This window comes from Amia ocellicauda, chromosome 13, assembly GCF_036373705.1.
Source record: "Amia ocellicauda isolate fAmiCal2 chromosome 13, fAmiCal2.hap1, whole genome shotgun sequence".
Taxonomy (NCBI): domain Eukaryota; kingdom Metazoa; phylum Chordata; class Actinopteri; order Amiiformes; family Amiidae; genus Amia; species Amia ocellicauda.
The window spans coordinates 24,743,172-24,757,331 of record NC_089862.1 but is presented as its reverse complement, the minus strand read 5'-3'; the positions used below and the strand labels follow the sequence as shown (position 1 = coordinate 24,757,331).

Here is a 14,160-nt window from a genome sequence, read left to right as displayed (position 1 = left end):
TCAGATCACTTAAAGTTCATGAAAATGGCCTTCCAAAGCTGTGTTTTAAAAATTAGGAACATGAACTGTGTCCAGACAGAAAAGAGGAAAAAGATTACATAACTTAAATTGATTTTCAACTCTTTTCCTTGACAAGGAAGAAACAGAGTTAAAATTGAATGTAATAGGAAATGCAAGCCAGATGGGGTTTCATCTGAAGAAACAAAATAATGATAAAGCACGGTTGGCTAATTTGTCTGTCCTGTAAAAGTAGATGTTATAAATTGAGTGCTTTTAATTGGCTTTAAGGCTGAAAACATTGAGAATGTGCTACTGCCCTGGCAGACGGTTTACATGGATAATTTAAAAGGCCAAGATTAAGGAAACCTGTCACCCTTTCAAGCTACTTGTTTATAATTGTTTATAAGGCCAGAATGTAACCTTTATAAAATATAAACTAAAGAGGATGTATGTATTATGATTCTGTTCAGAGCAGAAGGGTGTTGCAAAGTACTATAGTCAGCTGTTAAAAGTAGCGTGTCATAATTAACCTTGTATTACTTTCTAAATGTTAGCTTTTAGCCTTGCTCTCACTTATGTTATAGGCATAGTGAATCTAGTTTGTTCATCCTCCTTTAAACAACTTACATATCTATGTGCATTTATAATAGACAATGATCTAATTCAATCCAGTGTAAAAACCTAATCCATACCATGTGTAAGTAAAAATGTAACCCAATGTTTAAGACAGTGTTGGTTCAGTAACCCATTTCTTGATGGACATTTCCAATTACAGTCCATTAAATGTTTTTTATGGTGTGATGCAGCTCATAGAATCCACCCAGTGTCATCCACTGATTAAAAAAAAGTGTAAAACGCCACAGGTAAAACTGGTCTGGAAAAATAATTTTGTGAGCATTTAACAAGACTGCTATTAAAATATTTTCCAGAACAATATTGCCACTGGTCATTAGCCCCACTGAGCAAAATGCTTCATCAGTGTCCCAGTAAATGTACTAAATTGCCATCCTTGATACATAGTCTGTGCCAGAAATGGTCTGCAGTCAACCCAACAGGTATTGCTTTCCTCTGCCACATGTTATATAAGGATGTTCATTCCTTATACAGGGCGAAGGGTGACACCGAAAAGCAAAAACACAATTTTGCAACTACTACTGTATATATGCTTCCAGAGAAATTAAACGGGAGTCCTTTCCAAACATGATCTTTTACTCAGATTAAAACCACCAGTCGGAGAAGGGGGAGAGATTTAAATATTATTTACCTTTTTATTGCAGGTTTTGTGTCTTAAGGGTACTTTAGTGTTTAAAAACAAACATCTCCTAAATTAAATAAACTGCAATACAGCAATAATGATACAGAATGGTAGCCATATACTAAAAATACTGTATACACATGATCCACTTTAACTTTCAATTATACATTTTATTTTGCATGCCAAGTATGACATAAGAGGGCCCCTGGGTTCCCTTTTTATCCTAAATGTGAATATATAATTTTAGTTCACTAAACAAAATATAGATAAATAATTCAGTAATAATTGAAAACTCCATAAATTAAATATGTGTGTTTGATGATTAAAAACATGAATAGATCATTTAGGTCAGGCAGAAACATTTTCAAAAACTCTTATTAAATATTCCCTTATGAATATCATTGTAAATAGACACAAAGAGAAACCCTTTCTCTATTTATATCTACATTGTTTTAAATAGCATGCAAAAATATAATTGTCCTTGTTTACTGTATAATCTGGGACATATGAGTGTTATCTACAACATGTTAAATGGGATTTTAAAATGTATTAAATATTGGTTAGATTTTGTATGCACTATTAAGGGAGTCTAGAGTTGAGTCTACATTTCTACAATAAGTTTGATTGGGTTATCCTGCTTGTTTGGCTTTAGTGTATACTAAACATTTTACTTTAGATCAAAGTATTTCTGTTTGTGTTTTGTAAAGGTAAAGGGGGTAGCCATTTTAAAATGATTTCTTGAAAAGAAAAACAAATAAAATCTGAAAATATCTACTGAAAATTACATGTATGGTTTGCCAGAAAACATTTTAACCTGCTAAGCTGATCTCCCCAAGTCAGATTGAACATCTATTGGAAATTTTGAATTGATAGTGTCAGGAAACATGGGGGTTTTCTGGGACATGATTTGAAAACAGCTTTGCCAAAGTGGCTAATGTTAAATAAATGGGTAAGTTAAGTATTACACTACTTCATTCATTATTAAACACATAACCAGATGACACCATTTCAATGCAAAGACACAGAGGTGGTGAAGCAGACATTTGCTGAAAAGAATAAGGACACTGTGTTCAGCTGTGTTGAAACATCAAAAGGTAAACTATCATATTCTGCTGCTGTAACTAGGGTAGTTTTATTCCCAGCCCCCTCCCCCCAAATGCAAGGAAGATGCCAGAAGCTCAGTTCATTATTTATGCAGTTGGGCTTAGTATACTTCATTAAAATATTTTGCTTGAGTGCACTGGAGTTGGTTTTCACTGTGGACTTTATATTATTATATTTAAAAAAAAAAAAAAGCAAATTAAGTTTATTTTAGGGGTAAAGATTTCTTCCAGAAAACTTTCAGAACCTATATTAAAAGTCTTTCTGAGCACATTTGTAAACAAAGTGAGTGATTGAGTGATTTCTGTATTATCAAAGACATTTAACCTGTTCATTAGCATTATTCCTATTATTCGTATGAGTATTATGATACTGATGATTATGATGATGATGATTCATAATATTATTATTATTATATAAGAAACAAAAATAAGTTGAGGGTGCGGACTCTTTAAAAGTAAGACTGTTTCTTTGCTAGCACATTTTGTTTTAATCAGTCATAGTGCAATAAAATGTAAATGCCAAAGTACATTTGGAAGCACTTAATACTAGTTTTTTTAAGTTTAAATTCATAAACTCAGACTTTCACCCTTAAGATTTTGATCTGCATTTTAAAATTACATTGTAATGCTATTCTCATTCTTTTTTATCTCATAGATTCACATGTATTGTGTAATCCCACTCAGATGATTTTTAGCCAAGATTAAATACAATTTACAGTTTAAGTGAAATTTAAGCCGGAATGCACTGTGGAAGCTGGTGTGGATAGCACTATTTGTGGCATAATGCCAGCTCCATTTTGTTGGGAAGCTAAAAACTGCCATACTTATTGTGTGGCGTTCCAGGACACTGCTCAAGGGGGATTATGCAATCCTGCTGTGTTCACTGGCAAAACTGAGCTTTTTGAGTATGCTTGTGGTTATTTGTGCATGTAGTATAAACTGCATTTTTGGTGCCAACTAAATAGTGCAGTAATGAAATCATACTAGGAAAAAAGGAGAAGAAACATAAAATAGCCATATATATACTCCAAAACAAATGTTACCAGTTGCTTTCAGTTTTCTTTTCTCTTTGTTGTTTTCCTATAAAATTATTATTTTTTATGAAAGAAAAACTAAATTATATTTACATTCTTCTTAATGTAAGTAGCATTGCAATGTTTACAAGATTGTGAACTCTAGTTCACAAGAGATAGAGATAGTTGTTTGTCAGAATTTTCTGTTTCATACTTTTACATGCAATTTTATAATTTTTAAAATACATTTTGAGATTTTAATTATTAAAGTACTTTATGTGATTGTTTCATTTTGTTTAACTGTTTCCTGTTGTAGATTATTTATTTTTTTAAATGCTTGACATTATACATTGCCACTTTAATAAAATTAAGAGCATCTGATTTCTTATACTGGGTACGAGATTTCCCACAGCTCTATTCAGACCAGGTGGCCTGCCTGTCCAAAAATCAAATGTTTGACCGAAAAAGAAGCACACATGCTCCGCCCTCCGCCCCGCCACCCCCTCAACAATCTGCAACCCCCCCTCCACAATCCACGAACACCCCCCTTCCCCCCCCTTGACAATTCATTATCATACTGCCTTGCCTATGCTAATTTCTGTGGGCAACCCTTGGGTATGTGACACATGATCCATAGGGTCACTCGGCTTTCTTGTAGTGTTCTGGATCACATTACATTAAACACTATTTCATAATACTCCATGTGGCTAAATAAAATACCAAAGTAACCATTCTGTTCAGAAACACAATTCAATGTGACTCGGCAGAGAGTAAAATTGCAAGGAATATCTCTATTGAATGGAAGTCTGCTCATTTGCTTGAAGAGAAAGGTATTTACAAGCAATCACTTATGACTCTGAAGCCTGGTCACTAAACGCAAAAAATGATATAGAAACTGAAAACACAAAGAACCATGAAAAGACGTATGCTTGGAATAACAGGAAGAGACAGAAAAATAAATAGATCTGAGGACAAACAAAAGTATGTGACATCATTGAAAGAGTAAATTTGCTAAAATGACAATGGGCCAAACACATTGCACAAAGAAGAGATCAAAGTTGGACAAAAGTAGCAATAGAATGAATGCAAAGAGATGAACAATTACCTAGTAGAAGATGAACACATAAAAGATGGAAAAATTTGAAGAGTTGCTTGTGTGACCTGGAAAAGAGATGCTGTACATTGAAACAAGTAGAAATATCTTGGGGAGGCTTTCATCCAGCACTCGCTGATGATGAGGATCAAAGATGCTCAAAAGAAGCCATCGAATGGGTCTCGAGATGAAAAAAGACCTAGAAGATGACCACATAAAAGATGGGGAGATGAAATAATAAACTTTACATGTGTGACATGTAAAAGAGAAACTGTAGATCAAAGCAAGTAGAAACATTTTGGGGAGGCCTTCATCCAGCATTGGATCGATATGGGCTGATGGTGAATTAAATATATATAGTTCAGCAGTTTGAACTGATTGTGATTTAATCTTTTTCCAGTTCCATCTATTGGTACAGTAGTGAATGGTATAGATTTTAATAATGCAGTTATGTTGAAGAGAGTACTTGACTTGAGTCATAAACTGGAAGATGTGGCATTGTACTTACAGTGGGGGGAAAAAGTATTTGATCCCCTGCTGATTTTGTACGTTTGCCCACTGACAAAGAAATTATCAGTCTATAATTTTAATGGTAGGTGTATTTTAACAGTGAGAGACAGAATAACAACAAAACAATCCAGAAAAACGCATTTCAAAAAAGTTATAAATTGATTTGCATGTTAATGAGGGAAATAAGTATTGAACCCCTATCAATCAGCAAGATTTCTGGCTCCCAGGTGTCTTTTATACAGGTAACGAGCTGAGATTAGGAGCACTCTCTTAAAGGGAGTGCTCCTAATCTCAGCTCGTTACCTGTATAAAAGACACCTGTCCACAGAAGCAATCAATCAATCAGAGTCCAAACTCTCCACCATGGCCAAGACCAAAGAGCTGTCCAAGGATGTCAGGGACAAGATTGTAGACCTACACAAGGCTGGAATGGGCTACAAGACCATCGCCAAGCAGCTTGGTGAGAAGGTGACAACAGTTGGTGCGATTATTCGCAAATGGAAGAAACACAAAATAACTGTCAGTCTCCCTCGGTCTGGGGCTCCTTGCAAGATCTCACCTCGTGGAGTTTCAATGATCATGAGAACGGTGAGGAATCAGCCCAGAACTACACGGGAGGATCTTGTTAATGATCTCAAGGCAGCTGGGACCATAGTCACCAAGAAAACAATTGGTAACACACTATGCCGTGAAGGACTGAAATCCTGCAGCGCCCGCGAGGTCCCCCTGCTCAAGAAAGCACATGTACAGGCCCGTCTGAAGTTTGACAATGAACATCTGAATGATTCAGAGGAGAACTGGGTGAAAGTGTTGTGGTCAGATGAGACCAAAATCGAGCTCTTTGGCATCAACTCAACTCGCCATGTTTGGAGGAGGAGGAATGACCCCAAGAACACCATCCCCACCGTCAAACATGGAGGTGGAAACATTATGCTTTGGGGGTGTTTTTCTGCTAAGGGGACAGGACAACTGCACCGCATCAAAGGGACGATGGATGGGGCCATGTACCGTCAAATCTTGGGTGAGAACCTCCTTCCCTCAGCCAGGGCATTGAAAATGGGTCGTGGATGGTATTCCAGCATGACAATGACCCAAAACACACAGCCAAGGCAACAAAGGAGTGGCTCAAGAACAAGCACATTAAGGTCCTGGAGTGGCCTAGCCAGTCTCCAGACCTTGATCCCATAGAAAATCTGTGGAGGGAGCTGAAGGTTCGAGTTGCCAAAGTCAGCTTCGAAACCTTAATGACTTGGAGAGGATCTGCAAAGAGGAGTGGGACAAAATCCCTCCTGAGATGTGTGCAAACCTGGTGGCCAACTACAAGAAACGTCTGACCTCTGTGATTGCCAACAAGGGTTTTGCCACCAAGTACTAAGTCGAAGGGGTCAAATACTTATTTCCCTCATTAACATGCAAATCAATGTATAACTTTTTTGAAATGCGTTTTTCTGGATTTTTTTGTTGTTATTCTGTCTCTCACTGTTAAAATACACCTACTATTAAAATTATAGACTGATCATTTCTTTGTCAGTGGGCAAACATACAAAATCAGCAGGGGATCAAATACTTTTTTCCCTCACTGTACATGCAGGGATTTATGACGTTTCCACTGAGTGCCATGAAATTATAATAATAATAATAATGATAATATTGTTGTTGTTGTTGTTATTATTTTAATTTTATTATGTGCCAGTTTTTCTTTATATATTCATAGGCTTATAAAGTACATGCACATGCACAACTACAGCACATACTACTTGACTTTTACTAGGAATCAGGATGACCAGTGAAGAGGAATTTCATATTGTGCCTGTCATGCAAGAACAAAAATAGGTGTGGTTATTTATAGATTGATACCTCAAAAGCAAACAAAGAAATGTCTATATATGGGAATAATTAGAAATAATCAATGGATATGCATTAAATGCTGATTTAATATGCGAAGCTAACAGATTATATTGGCTACTGAATAATCTGCAATATAGCTAATGAGTAGATATGTCAAATCCCCTGGTACATTTCCACCACACCACTTCTGTAACCTTGTAGACGACTCTCAGAAACAACAGGACGGTTTGTTATCAATACAGCCATGTAACCCCACCCCCTGAAATTGTCAAGGCAAGGGAAATCAGATGTTTTGAGAATGGAGTGTCTGTCTGCTACAGACTTCACAAGATACAGAAAACAATGCAGATACAGACCTGTATGAGCCAAAATTAATTAATTGGGATAAGTTCAATATATTTGCTGATCAATTTTAGAAATTCGTACAATATATATTACAGGGGGGGATGTTTGGCGGTATTCAGCGATACACAGTACTCAGTTTGGCGGGGACACAGTATACGCACAGTATGATTCCACATTAATATATAAATGGCACAGGATTAACACATGAATATGTCATGGACTTTATCTGCGTTCGGATGTTAAATACATGCATAACAGGTTTAGGGTTTATGTGTTCAATATCAGAACTCAGATGTTGTGCATGAGCGATTGATGTGTTAATCTTGTGCCATTCATATTTTAATGTGGAATCAAACTTGGTATTTCTATTAATTCAGGAGGAATCCCAACACCTTGTTTTAACATGTTACACAAAATGTAATAGAATGTCTTCTTAAATGTTCTTCAGTGTTGGTCAGTTGCTTCTAGAAGCACTTTACACAGATGCACATTTCATTGCTCCTGGACGTGATGACGAAACAGCCACACCCACATTCCTCCCATCTTTCCTGCCTCCGATATTCTTTCATAGATTCTAGATGGGTTTTGTCATTATTTTGCCAAGTGCTTTTTGTGCTGTCATTTGCAGCGTATAAGTTAATTAACTTAATGATACTGTACTGCAATTTTTGGTGCACTTTCTGTTCTTGAAGTTCTGAACAGCTGCTCATTATTGATGTAAAATTGCATGCTTAATTTATAGTGTATTGTGACAGTGGGGGGTTGGATGTGGTACGAGTGAGATGTAAGCAGGGGTTGCAAGCACAGAGATTTGCAGGACTCTTGAGTTCAAGATACAACAGCTCTATCGCTTGCTTTATTTTAGATGATTCACAGAGACAAAAACAAAACCTAGCTCTTCTTTGAGCTCTCTACACTTTCTTCCAGTCCCTCTCTATTTCTGGTCAGCTAAGCTGCAGACCAGTTCACCAAACAAATGCACAAGGAGAGATTGTGGTTGTCCAATTACCAGGGGAAGTGTCATCAGCCAGTCCAGGGTCTATACCACATGGGGCTCATAATCCAAAAATAGGTCAAAAGCTAGGTATTTATCATTATTTTTATCATGATCTTGTCCTTTCTTTCTTTTCACACAGCCTCTCAGCCACCCTCCTTGTCCCTGTCCAAAAGTGGTATGAAAGGAGTAGTGTTTGGGTCCTCCTTTTATACAGGCAGGCCCTGAGCCACCTGTTCCTGGTTGTGGGTCAGCTGACTGCTTGAGGAGGGCAGCTAACAGCCAATCAGAAGTTACGTGCCTGTGCTTGTGTACACTGTAGTTTTTATCCCTGGTGTTGTAGCCCTAGCAGCAATGAAATTGAGCATATGGGCAGGTATATAGCGTCTCAGTTTGTGCTATGACAATTTCAGGCGAAGGTCTTCAGTACTGGGGGCTGAATCAAAATCTGTGATCAAGCAGAAAAAGTAATTAGAAACATTTTATTTATTTGTGGAATCAGGTCTCGAGTGTTCAAAAGTGCTCAAGTGAAGAAAAAGCAGCAAACGTTTCAGCTCGTGCTTTCATCAGTGCTTAGGTACACCTACAAAAAGAGAGAAAACAAGATAGGGTTTGTAGCTGGATAAGACTTGGTTGATGAAAGTGTTGTACATTTAGCATACAGAGCAATATAACATCATTTTTTTGCCACCCTGATTGAGAAATGAGATTGCTACTGATAAGTAAAACATCAATATGTACTTACAACTTCACCCCATTTCACCTTATTAATTGGCATGTTATTGCCACCTGAAATGAATACAAAAAATACCAAATAATAAAAAAAAAAATTGATAAACTACATTTGCCACATTTCAATTCATAAGCCTTTCATATATATATATATTTCTGTTTGTTTGTTTGTTTTTATGGCCAATGGATACAAATTCTGGAATGAATAAAGTTTACATCATGGTCATCTTGCCTCCTGAATCCAGCATAACTGAGCCAAACCCACCAACCCCAAGCTTGCGAGTGTTGAAATACTTAATGTTAAAACCATCTGAAAAACATTTAATATAAACGAAGGCAAAGAAATACAAATATATGAATCATTTGAAGGGCATATGTTTTGTGTGAAATGAACATAATAGGTCTACAAATATAAAATCCTGTGTTTTAAATCATTTGATAACTATAAATGTACTACAAACTATAAGTGGTCATTATTAAATCCATTATTTATTTAAATCTGTCAGAATGTATGTATTTTTTGTTCAAACAAGGAGACATTTAAATATTTAAATTAGTATAAATAAATAATTAATATAGTTTGTTGGTAACTGCTTGTAACAGAATAGTGCCTGGATACATCAACAATTTTAATTTTCCAAAAAAATAGCAGCTAATACAAATGTGAATGTCTGTCCTCTCTAACCTCTTCCTCTGCAGCCTGATCATTTCACAGGTGGGAAATAGAGAGGAAGTGCTTCACCGTCTCCTCGCTTTTCACTTGTTGAGCTTCGAGACCTGAGAGGAGAATCTCCCTCAGAGAATGGCAGTGCTGGCCACTACAAACTCTTGACCCTTCACTTACTATCCCCTTCATCACTGCTTTCACTGCACTTTCGTTTTAGTGTTTGACTCCTCTGTACTGAGGTTCTGCTGCTGCCCTTTCTCTTTCCCTGTCCCTACCCTCCACACTTTTTCTTTCTCTCCTCTACTGTCACTGGTCTCTGCTGGCCTCCATCCTCTCTCACTGTGTAAAAAGCCATGGTAACAGTTAACAATTCAAACAGAGACTAAATCAAATCAAAACAGTATACGAATAACATACTAATAGTATACTATTTTTGGACTATTTTGATGCAGAATACTTTTAGAACACTTTTTTTTTTTTTTTTTTTTTTAACATGTGATGTTAAGTGTCATATCGCATACAAAGTGTCTTCTGCAGGTGATTGGCCGCATACAAAAATGATTGACAAACATTTCTTGCACAGTGATCAGCTGCATACAAAAATGATTGACAGTTACCTCTCCCAAACTCCAATGTCTCCGTGTCTGCAGCTATCCATACTTGCAGTTTTCCGCAGTACACAGATATGCAGAAATCCACCGATCTCATTGGTGATCCACAGAAAACTGTGCTTCACAAACACAACCTTAAAGTAACCGTCACGTACTTTATTGGGGGGGAGGGGGCGGATCGAGCTGCTTTAAATATTGGGGGGACGTGACCCCCCATCCCCCACGTAAATTATGCCCATGTATATGTGTGTGTATATATGTAATGTAATGTATATTCAATTTATATTTTTCTCCTTTTTTCTTTTAGTTTGTGGTGATATCCATGGGCAGTTCTTTGACTTGATGAAGCTCTTTGAAGTGGGGGGTTCGCCAGCCAGCACGCGCTATCTTTTTTTAGGGGATTATGTTGACAGAGGATACTTCAGTATTGAAGTAAGTGTAAAGCACCCCATTACTCCATTTAAAAAGGTTTCTTTATATAGAATATAGGAACTCATATGGAGGGCATTTCACTTTCAACCAGATAATTTCCTCTTTGTCTTTCAAGATTAGCCAGACTGTTATGACCCCAAATACTTTTCTGGTGTTTCTCAAGCATTGCCAGGGTTCAAATGTTTTTCATGCAACATTCATTAGAACACATTTGCTTTTTACAAACCTTTATCAGAGTTGAGAAACTAGAACATAGGGAAAATACATAATAGTATTTAAAGGCCAAACACTGGATTAGTGTTTGCTGATAATTAGGGACATTGTTTTCTGGCATTACTTTTTTTCTGAAATGCAAAATTGCATTATACTTTTATATATTTACCCTTTCTGAAGAGACAAAAAATTAAATGTATGCACATCCAGATCTTATAAGATGCTGGGTGAAGAAAGTCAATATTTCGACATCATAATACCCACACATTTACATATGTTCCAAAAAGGATTTATTTCAGTACATTCAGACCAATGCTTCCATCTCTTTAATATCTTCATCAGGATATGATAACTCACATCCAACTCACACTTAAGCATCCATCATCTCATACATGTGTATTAAATAAAATAAATAGTTTCACAAAGATCTGTGTAGGTCAGGTGAAAGGAAGCTATTTGCACCAAGGTTTCTCACTACAGCTAAACCCAGTTACTCAAAATCCCTTGTTCTGGAGGCTTTATCAACTGATATGTCAGCATGTCCTGGAAAAATTAAAGTGACTGACAGACTGAAAATGGAAGTAGTTTAGTTGGAAAGAGAAGGGGAAAAACATACATACTTATGAAATATCCACACACCCTGCTGACCATATCAGTTCGGAGAATCAGTAAGGGTTCTGGTTCCAGATATGCAATACTATAAAAGCTTACAGTGTAGAGTTATATGTTGAAAAACCTCCCAAGATCAATCAGCAATAATGGGAATTGAATTTTCTGAGGTAGGCTCAATATCTTGTATTGTTGCTGTTGTTATTAGTAGTAAAAAACTAAATATGAAATTGCATTTCACTGTCCAAAATGTAAAGAGATGTTTACCCCATAGCATTGTCAAACATAATGGAATCCTCCAAACACATGGAAGAGAAATGCATCCCACCAATGGCAGCTTGTGAGGGAATCATAAAGTCAGGCCTTTTGCAGCCACAAACCAAGTCAACTGCTGTAATTAAACAGAATCTCTTGGGAAATTGAAGTTGCCACAAATCTCTTCACCGTGATAACAGGCTGATAACCTGACCTCTGCAATACTTGACTTCAAGGTCTGACAGCAGAAATATAAGTAGAACTTGTGTTTTGGCCTGTGTCAGATTTCTACAGACCAGGCAAATTAAATACTGTTGATTTATATATTAAAATTGCAGTACATTTGTGTGTGTGTGATTATAAATAGATATCGATAGAGAGAGGTGTGTATGCATACCTATTTAAAATCAGAAGTTATTTACACAAAAATCCCCCCCAAATGGCCTTTAGTATGACCTCTTTATTTGACTTTCCTTGACAAAATAAGCGCGTTTACCCAGTGAGTGCATTTCTTCTTAAGGAAACGATAAATAGTTTGACTTTGGAATTAAGAACCGCAGACTCTCCTTCTTAGTCTTCGTTTAAAAGCACTTGAACCTTCTCTCTACTTAAACACCATTTAGCTAATTGGTATTGCTTCCTCTTGCACATTGATCTGTCAGTTAACTTTCCACTCATTACTGTTTGAAGGCCTGGCAGATGTAAATGCAAGATTTCTTTTGCTTTTTTAAATAAATGAAAGGACATGTTAACAGTAGGTAATCTACCATCTCCTGAATAATTGCATTTCATGGCTAATGTTGTTCTCTTTATCTTTCAGTGTGTGCTGTACTTATGGGCCTTAAAAATCCTATATCCCAAAACACTGTTTTTGCTTCGTGGGAACCATGAATGTAGACATTTAACAGAGTATTTCACATTTAAGCAAGAATGTAAGTATTATTTACTTGTATCTCATGGTATCTAGTATATAGATAGACTTGTATTAGATATTATATGACTGAATGGCATTACAGGGTAATTAAAAAATATATATTGAAGCTTATTGAGCCATTCCTCTCTTTAATTATATATATATATATATACACTCACCTAAAGGATTATTAGGAACACCTGTTCAATTTCTCATTAATGCAATTATCTAACCAACCAATCACATGGCAGTTGCTTCAATGCATTTAGGGGTGTGGTCCTGGTCAAGACAATCTCCTGAACTCCAAACTGAATGTCTGAATGGGAAAGAAAGGTGATTTAAGGAATTTTGAGCGTGGCATGGTTGTTGGTGCCAGACGGGCCGGTCTGAGTATTTCACAATCTGCTCAGTTACTGGGATTTTCACGCACAACCATTTCTAGGGTTTACAAAGAATGGTGTGAAAAGGGAAAAACATCCAGTATGCGGCAGTCCTGTGGGGGCGAAAATGCCTTGTTGATGCTAGAGGTCAGAGGAGAATGGGCCGACTGATTCAAGCTGATAGAAGAGCAACTTTGACTGAAATAACCACTCGTTACAACCGAGGTATGCAGCAAAGCATTTGTGAAGCCACAACACGTACAACCTTGAGGCGGATGGGCTACAACAGCAGAAGACCCCACCGGGTACCACTCATCTCCACTACAAATAGGAAAAAGAGGCTACAATTTGCACAAGCTCACCAAAATTGGACAGTTGAAGACTGGAAAAATGTTGCCTGGTCTGATGAGTCTCGATTTTTGTTGAGACATTCAGATGGTAGAGTCAGAATTTGGCGTAAACAGAATGAGAACATGGATCCATCATGCCTTGTTACCACTGTGCAGGCTGCTGGTGGTGGTGTAATGGTGTGGGGGATGTTTTCTTGGCACACTTTAGGCCCCTTAGTGCCAATTGGGCATCGTTTAAATGCCACGGCCTACCTGAGCATTGTTTCTGACCATGTCCATCCCTTTATGACCACCATGTACCCATCCTCTGATGGCTACTTCCAGCAGGATAATGCACCATGTCACAAAGGTCGAATCATTTCAAATTGGTTTCTTGAACATGACAATGAGTTCACTGTACTAAACTGGCCCCCACAGTCACCAGATCTCAACCCAATAGAGCATCTTTGGGATGTGGTGGAACGGGAGCTTCGTGCCCTGGATGTGCATCCCACAAATCTCCATCAACTGCAAGATGCTATCCTATCAATATGGGCCAACATTTCTAATGAATGCTTTCAGCACCTTGTTGAATCAATGCCACATAGAATTAAGGCAGTTCTGAAGGCGAAAGGGAGTCAAACACAGTATTAGTATGGTGTTCCTAATAATCCTTTAGGTGAGTGTATATATATATATATATATATATATATATATATATATATATATATATATATTTTTTTTTTTTTTTTTTTTTTTTCTCTTTGAGTTGGATATCACATAGTAACATCTCCTAACAGAAATGTGGAACAATTAATTAGTTGGATCCTAATGCATTAACTAAACACTCAGATGTTA

General features: G+C 37.0%; 1 protein-coding gene across 2 annotated transcripts in view; it reads left to right on the top strand.

Annotated features, from left to right (window-relative positions):
* LOC136766651 (protein phosphatase 3 catalytic subunit alpha) overlaps positions 1–14,160 on the top strand; it is a 148,603-nt gene that overhangs the window by 92,391 nt on the left and 42,052 nt on the right. For both annotated transcript variants that reach the window (XM_066720311.1, XM_066720312.1), the window contains exons 3-4: positions 10,479–10,603; positions 12,501–12,612. In XM_066720311.1, coding sequence (XP_066576408.1) covers positions 10,479–10,603; positions 12,501–12,612 — 237 coding nt within the window. The remainder of the gene's footprint in view (positions 1–10,478; positions 10,604–12,500; positions 12,613–14,160) is intronic.